The sequence below is a fragment of the Euprymna scolopes genome, chromosome 19 (genome assembly GCF_053919585.1).
Source record: "Euprymna scolopes isolate OS-2025 chromosome 19, ASM5391958v1, whole genome shotgun sequence".
In the NCBI taxonomy this organism is placed as follows: Eukaryota; Metazoa; Mollusca; class Cephalopoda; order Sepiida; family Sepiolidae; genus Euprymna; species Euprymna scolopes.
Genome location: NC_136500.1, coordinates 116,957,542 through 116,969,885, shown reverse-complemented (window position 1 = coordinate 116,969,885; position 12,344 = coordinate 116,957,542). Strand labels below are relative to the sequence as shown.

General features: G+C 30.3%; 1 protein-coding gene across 1 annotated transcript in view; it reads right to left on the bottom strand.

Moving 5' to 3' along the window:
* Nucleotides 1-349: 349 nt before the first annotated feature.
* Nucleotides 350-12,344, bottom strand: part of LOC145240304 (uncharacterized) — a 243,164-nt gene continuing 231,169 nt past the window's right edge. Inside the window, exons 27-29 of the mRNA XM_080103886.1 lie at nucleotides 7,328-7,544; nucleotides 3,961-4,238; nucleotides 350-728 (exon numbers count right to left, since the gene is read on the bottom strand). Coding sequence (XP_079960012.1) covers nucleotides 707-728; nucleotides 3,961-4,238; nucleotides 7,328-7,544 — 517 coding nt within the window. The 3' untranslated portion in view covers nucleotides 350-706. The remainder of the gene's footprint in view (nucleotides 729-3,960; nucleotides 4,239-7,327; nucleotides 7,545-12,344) is intronic.

The window sequence follows — 12,344 nt, the reverse complement described above, 5'->3', positions numbered from 1 at the left end:
ATAAGATAATATATTTCTACAGAAATATATATATATATATATATATATATATATATACAGGGTGACCCCCTCCACCCCCCAAAACGGCCCCGTTTCTTAGTGTTTTGTCCGAATGAAATGAAACTTTGGTCCTAACTAGTTTATTATATTCAAAAAATCACATCAAAACACAAGGGTCTTTGGCCTTTTTTCTCTGTTCTACAGCATAGGTTCTAGGTGGCCTCCATTTAGCTGTTATTTTTGGGGGGTCACTTTATATATATATATATATATATATATATATATATATATATATATATATATATATAATTATTTCTTGATATTGAAAATATACGATTACAGGCTTTGCTTTGGTAAATGCCCCAGTAAGTGACACCAACAACAGAAGGTTCAATCAACGATATGTAACCTCCCCCTCACACACAATAAATAAATAAATAAATAAATAACGCGATTAGTGTTACCAAAACGAAGCATCGATCACCCGATTTTTAGTTGCATCGAGAAGATATAGTAATCATCTAAGTCAAAATACTCTCTAAGGTTTATTCTGAATAATGATTTATTTTGATAAAGTAAATCTTTTGAGGCTGACATTTCCAATGGATAGGTTTCCGTGAATGACGTAATTGAAATATGTCCTCTACACGACTTCCTATACATTTTTCTGATTTAGTTCTTGGCGATTTTCGGGTAGCAAAGGGACTCAGCTTAAAATGTCGGGTAATCTGAAAAATATACAAAATATAAAGCAATTTAAAGTTATTTAATTCTGTTTATTGGTGTTTTTTTTTTTAAATATATTTCAGGCAAATGTTCAATATATACGAAATATTTACAATGACTAAGATGTGTTAACAGTTTAAAATGCGAAACTCTAATCAACTCGAACATCCAAAGAATGACTATTAAAAAAGAGTGACTATTAAAAAATAATGACCATTAAAAAAGAATGATTATTAAAAAAGAATGACCATTAAAAAAGAATGACCATTAAAAAAGAATGACCATTAAAAAGAATGACTATTAAAAAGGAATGACTATTATAAAAGAATGACTATTAAAAAAGAATGACTATTAAAAAAATGACTATTAACAAAAAATGACTATTTAAAAAGAATGACTATTAAAAAAGAATGACTATTAAAAAAGAATAACTATTAAAAAAGAATGACTATTAAAAAATGACTATTAAAAAAGAGTGACTATTAAAAAAGAATGACTATTAAAAAAGATTGAATATTAAAAAAGAATTACTATTAAAAAAAGAATGAATATTAAAAAAGAATGAATATTAAAAAAGAATGACTATTAAAAAAATGACTATAAAAAGAATGACTATTAAAAAAGAATGACTATTAAAAAAGAATGAATATTAAAAAAGAATGACTATTAAAAAGAGTGACTATTAAAAAGGAATGACTATTAAAAAAGAATGACTATTAAAAAGAATGACTATTAAAAAAGAATGACTATTTAAAAAGAATGACTATTTAAAAAGAGTGACTATTAAAAAAAATGAATATTAAAAAAGAATGACTATTAAAAAGAATGACTATTAAAAAAATGACTATTAAAAAAGAATGACTATTAAAAAAATGACTATTAAAAAAGAATGACTATTAAAAAGAGTGACTATTAAAAAAGAATGAATTTTAAAAAAGAATGACTATTAAAAAGAGTGACTATTAAAAAGAATGACTATTAAAAAAGAATGACTATTAAAAAGAGTGACTATTAAAAAGAATTACTATTAAAAAGAATGACTATTTAAAAAAATGACTATTTAAAAAAATGACTATTAAAAAAGAATGACTATTAAAAAGAGTGACTATTAAAAAGAATTACTATTAAAAAGAATGACTATTTAAAAAAATGACTATTAAAAAAGAATGACTATTAACAAAAGAATGACTATTAAAAAGAATGACTATTACAAAAGAATGACTATTAACAAAGAATGACTATTAAAAAAGAATGACTATTAACAAAAGAAAAAAGCATGACTATTTAAAAAGAATGACTATTAAAAAAGAATGACTATTAAAAAAGAATGACTATTTAAAAAGAATGACTATTAAAAAAGAATGACTATTAAAGCGAGCGAATATCCAATATAAGCGTCATTTTGCTTACTAGCAAGATTACTCGGAGTTGCCTAGGTACGAGTAACAAAGTAGAAGAATTAAAAAAAAAATGTTTCCTTGTTAAGCCACTCCCTCCCTTTTGTCTGGCTATTTCTACCTCTCCCACCGACTGGTCATCACTTCCCCTCCCATCCGGCCACACCTCATTTTCTACCACTTTCTCTCGACCTTCATCCCACTCTTCATCTCCTCATCCGCTCTCGCTCTTTATGTATCTCTCTTTCTCTATTTCCAAGCTACTGGTTCAGTGTTATAGAAAGAAAAAAAAAAGAACATAGAAACTGAATGGCTGTTAAACATAGTTTCAGTATTGTTTTTGAAACAGTAACATGTAACAACAGAAGAAGTAAGGTTCCTCCACATTCCCCAAATTTCCCAAATTGGGACATCGAATGTAATTTTAAGATAAACCTAAGATAAACCGCAGAATGTTGAAGAGTAGAACGGTCGAAATGCAGCAAAGCTGACGATAACCAAGACGAGGCCAACAGTTCGAAATATATAAATAATATACATAATGACAATACATCATTTACAAGGTAAAAATGCTTGGCTTTCGACTAGGAGTAAAATGTAGTATCTGTTCTGGTACTACACTACACCTTTTATGTCCTCGGTCAGTGAAGGAGAAGTACTTCTAGTCTGAGGCAATTTTATTTTTGTATCAATCTAGATGGCCTTTTTGGGGGGTATTTGCCTTTTTTTTTCATATTAAAAGCCGACCTTGTGTCTTACTCTGCTCTCATGCAGGGGCAAATAAATAGTAAAAGTACATTATCTCAAAGAAATCAGGAAATAAATACGTCCTTTACCCCAAAATCCTGATCGATTAAATAAATGTGAAAGTTTTTTTTTTTAATTTTTTTTTTTAAAGAAAAACTGTCTATTTACACATACACAGAACTAAGATATGATGTAAGTAATTCAATATATACAGGGTGGGCCAAAATAAGGGTCCTATCTTTAAATTTGAATGACTTCCACAAAATAAAAGTTAAACTCACCAAACTTTATGTGTGTCTAGACTGACCTTTCCGAGATTTTTTTGAAATAAACAAAACAAATTTTGGCCGAAAAACACTTCTTAAAACTTACATGAATTTATGAATTTTTAAAAATAGGACCCTTATTTTGGCCCACCCTGTATATATATAAAAAACATTTTTCCTGTGTATATGCCCTGCTAAAATCCGAAAATACGAAACAAAGACCACAAAGTTGGTGTATTCATAATCAACGTTGCCCCAGATGAATAATATTCAACATTTATGGAAAAAAAAAAAAAGTTCATTATTTGACCCTAGACTGGTGCAAAACGTGCCAGGAAGTATCGATTCTCCAGAAATTTTCATGTACGAAGTAAAGGAAAATAACTGATTTTTTATCTTCCCTTATACTGACTCATTGCCAACATTGTCCCGCTTTTTATTGAAACCAACCGAGAGCTCTTTTTAGTATCTCCGCTGTTCCCTTAAGTGCAATTGTCTGGATCTCTTTTGCACTTGGTTCATCAGGAATATTAGTTAGGTAGGACTTCAGGTTCTTCTTCCTATGTGTATGTTCAGAGAGAGGATTGGAGTGGATGTGGAAGAAAGCTGAGTAGGGAGAGAGAAAGGGCAAATGGAGGTGGGGGAAGAAATAAAGATAGTACGACAGATAGAGAAAAGTAAAGTAATATAAGTTTTAATAGAAATGTTACACGCTTGTCCCGGCAACGCCGAGTAGCCTTGGCAGTAATAAAGGTAAAGGAAACAGTCCGAAGTGTCTAAACAATCTAACTCTGTCGAAACTGAAATGAAAATTTAATTCTTACTTTGTGTATCTGTTCAATAATTCTCGTTTCTGCTTGTCTAAATGATCTTGGGCGATTTTGCCAGCCAATAATTCCTTGGCCTGCCGTCGTAATTGGTAGGCACTGTTTTTCTTCAACGGGACACCCAAAGGGTTCATGTCTCTCTGCCTGATCGTCCCTGATAACCGCCGGCGTTTCTCGCTGTACTTATCACATGACATATCGAGAGGGTTGTCCACGATGTTGTCGTGCATTGACATAAAAAGCGGAATGTAACAAATGAAATCGAGAAACGAGATCTAAAAAAAAAAAAGAAGAGAGAAATGACGTTAATTTTTTTTTTATCTGCCTTCAAACTTTTAATAAGTATAAGTTAAGGTGATTACTAGAAATACTTGAATGTAATTAAAAGATTATTTTAGAGTAAAAACTGAAAAATAGAGTGCTTGTCAAGGATTCCCTCTAAATAAAATAAAAAAACACACACACACAAAGTAAAACGAAATTCATATGGTGTCCGTACAGATGACTAAAAAAAAAAGTATCGTACACCAAAAATCACGTAAATTGATCAAGTATTTTTATTTTGTTTCATAAGAAAATGAATTTTGTGGCTTAACGAACATCGAGGATATCACGACGCCGTCTGAAAAAAAAACAGGCTACAAAACATAAAGGAGAACTCCAAATAATTCAGACTTTGAAGATTTTAGAAAGCCATTCTTAACATATATATATTTCTCACAATAAAATAAAAGATTTTAAATTAACATTTCCAGTAATTAAAATCATAGATCTAAAATAAATAAATAAATAAATAAATAATAATAATAATAATAATAATAAAATAAATAATAATAATAATAAAATAAATAATAATAATAAAATAAATAATAATAATAATAACGATAGTAAAAAAAAGGATAAAAATCATAAAAAAACATAATAAAAATAAAATATAATAATAATAATAATAATAATAATAATAATAATAATAATAATAATAATAATGATAATGATAACAATGGTAATGATAATAATGACAATAATAATAAAACTGACAACAAGAATGACAAAGATAATATTTACAATAATTAAAATAAGGATAATAATAGTAATAATAAAAATGATTGTTATGATGAAAATGATAATAATTATTATAGTAATAATCATAATTATAATATTAAAATTTTTTAAAGTAACCATACTACTACTACTACTACTACTACTACTACTACTACTACTATCACTACTATTAATAATAATAATAAGAAGAAGAAGAAGAAGAAGAAAAAGAAGAAGAGAAGAAGAATGGAAATAATAAAATAATAAACATGATAAGGTCAATACTTATATATATATATATATATATATATATATATATATATATATATATATATATATATATATATATATATATATATATATATATATATATATATATATATATATATGAAATTTATTACTGTGAGTCCAGAATGAGTTAACATATTGTTTCAGCAAGGGGGAAATCCTCAAAAAAGAAGAGGAAATATCCGTCCATCTATGAATTCTGACGAAGGTAGTCAGATATTTCCTCTTCTTTTTTTAGGATTTCCCCTAGCTGAAACAATATGTAAACTCATTCCTAACTCACAGTAATACATTTCCTATATACTGCTCTGACTACACATTGAGCACTCTAGTCCGGTTTTTTCACCACTTGTATATATATATATATATATATATATATATATATATACATATATATATATATATATATATATATATATATATAGTATTGACCTTATCATGTTTATTATTTCCCTAATTATTTATGAGGAGTAAACGTCTAGCTAAACTCTGAAACATGCATGCATATAGATGACTTATTTTATGCACGTAGTAATTATTGATTAATAATTAATAAATAATATTTAAATAAAATAAAAAAAAGTAAAACGTCCCAAAATGTGTGTAAAAATGTAAACAAAGGGCAAATAACTCCTTTCCTTTAATAAACGCTCAGTGACCGAAAAAAGAAAGAAATTAGTACGGAATCGCTACTAAAAAATAAATAAAATTCAACAATTTCTCTTTCTCTCTCTCTCTCTCTCTCTCTCTCTCTCTCTCTCTCTCTCTCTCTCTCTCTCTATACATATATATATATATATATATATATATATATATATATATATATATATATATATATATATATATATACTCGGGTTTTTTATTCAAAAGTAATGGACTAATGAATTCAACGAGGTTGTTAGATAATGCTCAATAAAAACAGCTGATAATACTTGTTTATTGTTATATAAACATGGTCACATCCTGCTGCTACAAATAGCCACTTTTTTCAATCAAACAACAGATATCATCAGGCAGCGACTTGACTATTCAAAAGTTCAATGAATAATGGATTTTTATTTTAGGTAGGAACTCTTTAAAAGTTGGAGTTAAAAAAAAAACTTAAAACACAAAACTTTAATTATAAGATGTAAAGAGGGAGGGGGCAATTTAAATAAAGTTAAAAGATTATAATTGAGAGGGAATGATTATTTCTTTTTTTCTCTCTTCTTAATCACTCCCTCTCCATTATAATCTTTTAACTTTATTTAAATTGCCCCCTCCCTCTTTACATCTTATAATTAAAGTTTTGTGTTTTAAGTTTTTTTTTTTAACTCCAACTTTTAAAGAGTTCCTACCTAAAATAAAAATCCATCATTCATTGAACTTTTGAATAATCAAGTCACCGCCTGATGATATCTGTTGTTTGATTGAAACAAGTGGCTATTTGTAGCAGCAGGATGTGACCATGTTTATATAACAATAAACAATATATATATATATATATATATATATATATATATATATATATATATATATATATATATATATATATATATTAAATTGTGATTCAATATATTTAAAAAAATCTCTCATTGAAATGAAGTGGTTGAGTTTCATATCAAAGAATGCTTTAGAAATTTTTCTAAAGCATTCTTTGTCTTGCTTAGAATAATAAAAATTCTTTGATATGAAACTCAACCACTTCATTTCAATGAGAGTTTTTTTTTAATTCATTGAATCACAATTTAATTTATTTGCTCTATCTTGCATATCGAGCAATTCTTGTTTAGATGGGATGATTTATAGAATATTACTGGCAGTAATATTTTGTAAACTTTACAACAATCTCACGTTTCCATAAGAACTGATTGTTAAATAAAAACTATTCTGAAGTATATATATATATATATATATATATATATATATATATATATATATATATATATATATATATATATATATATATATATGTGTGTATATATATAACGAATAGTAAACAAATATCATTTGACGAAGTTGGTCAACCAAAAGTATATCTGATCGTTATACTCACTTCGGACATGATGTTGGGCCTAAGTCGATCCATGATGTAGTTCTGTTGTTGCCAGTTGAGTCCACCGGCAATCAAATCAATCTGAAGGGATTCAGCTTTGATGAAATTCGTATCACCTTCCGACGCGGCGTTGCAATAAAACATTCCTCGATATAAGTCCATCTTGCGTTCGATGTCTAACAGGTCGCAGATTTCGAGGAGGTGTTTGCTAAGCGGACTTTAGAGAAGAGCAAGAATTTAAGAAATCAAGAAAATGATCAGCTAAAAACACACACACACACACACACACAAGTAAGTAGGGATATGACAACAGCATATTATTTTCCGTGTTTTGATTCGCACGTGTATATCCATTGATATCTTATATATTTTTATGTAGTGATGTGATCCTCGATTGATTAACTGTGTCTAACTGTGTCGGATATATACTCGAGAGTCAAAACAATGGAAAGAATATGCTGTTGTCATAGCCCTACAAATAACTGACATAAAACGTGATAAACATTATCTCATACGAGTAAATTTAAAATATGAATTGAAATTTCGAGCAAAATAGAATGTTTAGTATATGAAAAACTGAATAAGCTCGACAATACACCAACAGAGGTATGAGTACAAACATCATTAAAACAGAACCGATATTTCGATCAAACGTCATCATCATTCGCTATAAGATTGTTGGAAAGAAAATAGATCTTTATATACACCCCGTGCCAGAATTATATGCAAAGAGATATTTTTGTTCTAACTCCGATATTTTTGTGAACTTTAGCACGTTATATGGCAACACTAACACAATCGCAGATCTAAAATTGTAAGCTAATCCGCACAGTTGGCAGCCATTTTGGTGATTTGCATTTTTTTCAGCGTGCCAACTTTATATGAAATGCTTAAATATGGTGAAGTGCTAAAAGATCATGGAAACATTGATTATTCTAGGAATTTGTAAATTGAGAACAACAATAATAAAGAACAAACAATTTTAATATGGTTTCATAATACAATCAATATCTTATATAATTGCCATTTTTATTGACAAGGGCAAAAAGCCTTTGGTCCATTGAAGATGTCAAACTTTCGATTTCATCTGATGAAATATCTTTGGCAGCAGTCAGTATAGCATTCCAGAGGTCATCCTTGGAGTTGTACTGACTTCCTCCGGAGTAAATATTTTGTTTTAAGATGCTCTACAGATTTTCGATGGGATTTAAATCTGGAGAACAGGCTGGCTATCGCATTATTTTACCATGTCTGACAAAACTCTCTCCAAATATTCAGTGGTTATCCTTGCAGAATGAGACGGTACATTATCATGCATGAATACCATCTTTTTCCGGAATGCCAAATTCTTCTTCCTGTGCCAGGGTTCCAAGTGTTCCTTAATTAAGTCAATGTAGAGTTTGGCGGTAATTTTCACTCCATCTGCGACTCTGAATGGTCCTACCAGCTCATTGGCAATGATTGCAGCCAAGAACATCACCACCTTCTTGTTGACGTCTGATCCTTTGGGGACGTAGACCCTCATTATGGTACCATGCTCCCCTCCACCCATCGGGTCTATCAAGGGTCGCTCGACACTCATCGGTGAACAAAACAGTTTGAAAATTCACCTTCATGTGATCTCTTACTAACTCCATCCTCTTTTTCTTGTGGATATCCTTCAATTAAGGGCGGACCTCTGGTTTTCCAAATTTTGCAATCGTCCTCAGGATACGGCACCGAGTTGATTTGGGCACATCTGGAACGCTAGCTTTTTCAAAAACTTGTTTGTTAGTTTCAAGCGGGTTACGGCGAACTTCTCTCTTGATCTTGCTCATTGTTCGACGTGACAGATATGATTTCTTATCAATTTTCCCTTTGCCAGAAGATCCGTTGCAAAATTGAGGGTAAGTACAATATTATTTTTATTATACGATGATTACGGTGTAATTCTTTGGCAATTTCTAAGATGGAAATCTTATTATGGAGCCTTTGAACAATTTAGGCTTCTCAGATTGACTTAAAGCATCTCTACGTTCCATCTGCATATACAGTTGGCACATTGAAAAAACTGCAAGTCACCAAAATGGCTGCCGTTTGCTTGCTATTGTACAGATCAGCTTAAAATTCTATATCTGCGCATGCGTTAATGTTTCCATATAACGTGCGAAGTTTCACGAATTTTCATTGAAAACTATCGAAGTTAGAACAAAAATATCGATTTGCATATAATTCTGGCACGGGGTGTATAACGAAACGTATGTGTGTTCTTATTTCTACTAGAGTGTTTCCATGCTTATCAACTATTCCATATATTAAACATTCCATTATCTTATATATAATTTAAAGTCAACTGTACGCGTTTGTAAGTGATTTTGTATAGAACGGGGATTACTTTCATCCTGTTTTTAATTTGGACAACATTCTTATTTTAATTTTTATATTAACTTTATCTGAATAGCAATATGGATACGTATATGAGTATGTGGTCTGTGCAGAAATAGTACACACACACACATACACACACACATAAATATATATATATAGTGTGCATTAATTTAAGCAGCATTGTTTTATTTAAGCAAAGGTTGTTAAATATTACATAGTATTACACTTGATAACACTTCGTGTATATTTTCAGTTTCTTTACTAATAATTTTGTGTCATAAAATTAAAAAAAATGATTCTTTCATAAGTATATCACTAGTACTTTCGATTCTTAATCGAATCAGCTTAAGATGGTCATAATCCAATGAACAAAATGTTGGACGAAAAAGAAGATAATTGTAATGTTAAGAACGTCAGTAAATTTGTTAAATACCAAACCAATGCAGTTCCAGATAAAGTTTACAATTCGAATTCCGGGATGACAGATTTAGCGTCACAGGATAAGTTGCATTTGCGTGATTTTTTTTTTTTAATGTTTCATAGCTAAGTTTGTTAACTTTAATAAAGATAGCTTCAAGTATTTTTATTTTTAAAAATCAGTCGCAGAATGTTAGATTTTTGCGCTGTTAAATTAAATTTAAATCATATGGGGTTAGTTATGCTCTCTTTAATACTGATGAATTGAGCCGGAGTTTACCAAGTATATTGTAAGCATACCGATATATATATATATATATATATATATATATATATATATATATATATATATATATATATATATATATATATATATATATACTAGCTGTACCCTGCCACGCGTTGCTGTGGAACATTACCGTTTTTATCAATTTCATCATTTTCATTACTACTACTACTACTACTACTACTACTACTACTACTACTACTACTCACTAGGAGTATTCACACAAGTCATCATCAAAGATTGTTCTTTGAGAACAACTTGTGGTGTTCTCCGGAATCAGAGTGACAAGTCTCCCCATATTTTCAGTGCTTCCCCTCTGTTTTGATAACCGTTGCAAAATAATTTGCCTTATCGCAACAGCTGATTACCATTGATTGATCGCTGCCAGCGACCATTGGTCTTCATATTATTATTATTAATATTATTAATATAATTATTATTGTAGCAGTAGTAGTAGTAGTAGTAGTAGTACTACTACTACTGCTTTTATTCTTCTAAAGGGCATTTGATATAGGTTTATTGGTTTCTAATGTTTTGGAGGGAAGTTGTATGTTACTACAAAATGCTATGTTTTAAAATTCTTTTGATATTTAATTAGTCTTATTTTATTGTTGTTATTAATATGGGATTTATCGGTGTACAATATGTCTAAGGATTTCCTATCTACTCCAAAGTTTAGTAGTATTTGATTGCAATAGACTGGGTTAAGAGAGGTTAAGTTATTATGTTGGATATTATTATTATTATTATTATTATTAGTAGTAGTAGTAGTAGTAGTAGTAGTAGTAGTAGTAGTAGTAGTAGTAGTGGTGGTGGTGGTGATAGTAGTTTTATTTTTCAAGTTTAGAATAATTAATCTGATTTCTTCATTAACGACATAATTAGGAAAATTGAGTAACCGAATTTCAAAATGTTTAACCTAAATACATTTGAATGGTTACCTAAATTATCAGTAGTACAATATTTAATTATCTTCTCTCTAATTATTTGATAGGGCCGTAATATATTTTATTACAAGGGAGTCACCACTTATCAAGGCCCGAAGGCCACTCGATGGATAAAGGGCAATGAGTGTACGGTAGTCAGTGATGCGACATTGTAGTCATCCTAACTGATGGAAACCAGGTAGAATTTGATTATTTATGTTCAAAAAGTTGTTTACATTAGACTTGAAGACAACCATGTTGTACGCTACAAAGCAGAACAAAGTTCCACGCGCGGAAAGTTCTAGGGGGGGGAACAATCGGGATACGTACATCAAGCAGCTCCTCCCAGATATTGCAAGAGTACCCGATTTTAGGGCGTATTTGACACTTATGCAAGCAGAGGGTTGCGTCGGGAGTGAGGTATATGGCGGTAGAATGATGCAGCTATTTTACAGTGACCTTGGCAACAAGTTTGATGTAAATCTTTTATTTTAGGTCAGGAGTAACGGTCAGTCTCGGAAGCTTTTCGAAGCAAGATGCTTCTTCTAGACGAGAGAAATTCATATCAATTCAGGCTAGAAATCAGAGTGTTGGTGTTAAAAAGATAGGAGCTTCGTTTTGGATGCATTAAAATTAACCATCCACCTTTTGATCCATTGCACCACGTGTTTAAGGTCGAAGAAGAGATACTCAGAGAGATCTTGGTCGTTGCTAGCCCTTGGAGTGTTGCCATAGATTCTGGTGTCGTCTGCATATATGTCAACGAATGAACTTAGAATGCGATTTCGGAGATCATTGACCAAGATAAAGAAAAGAGTTCAGCCCAGATAGATCCTTGAATTGAGCCAACGTTGATATTTTAAGCTTCCGATTTCTGTCCATTACCGACTACTTGTATAAAACTATCGGAGCGAAAAGATTCGGTGGTTGAAAAGATTCGGTGGTCTCCAAATATTTCATAGCCGGACATATTGTGAAGTAAACCTTCCTGCCAAATCCTATCAAATGTCTTTGACATGTC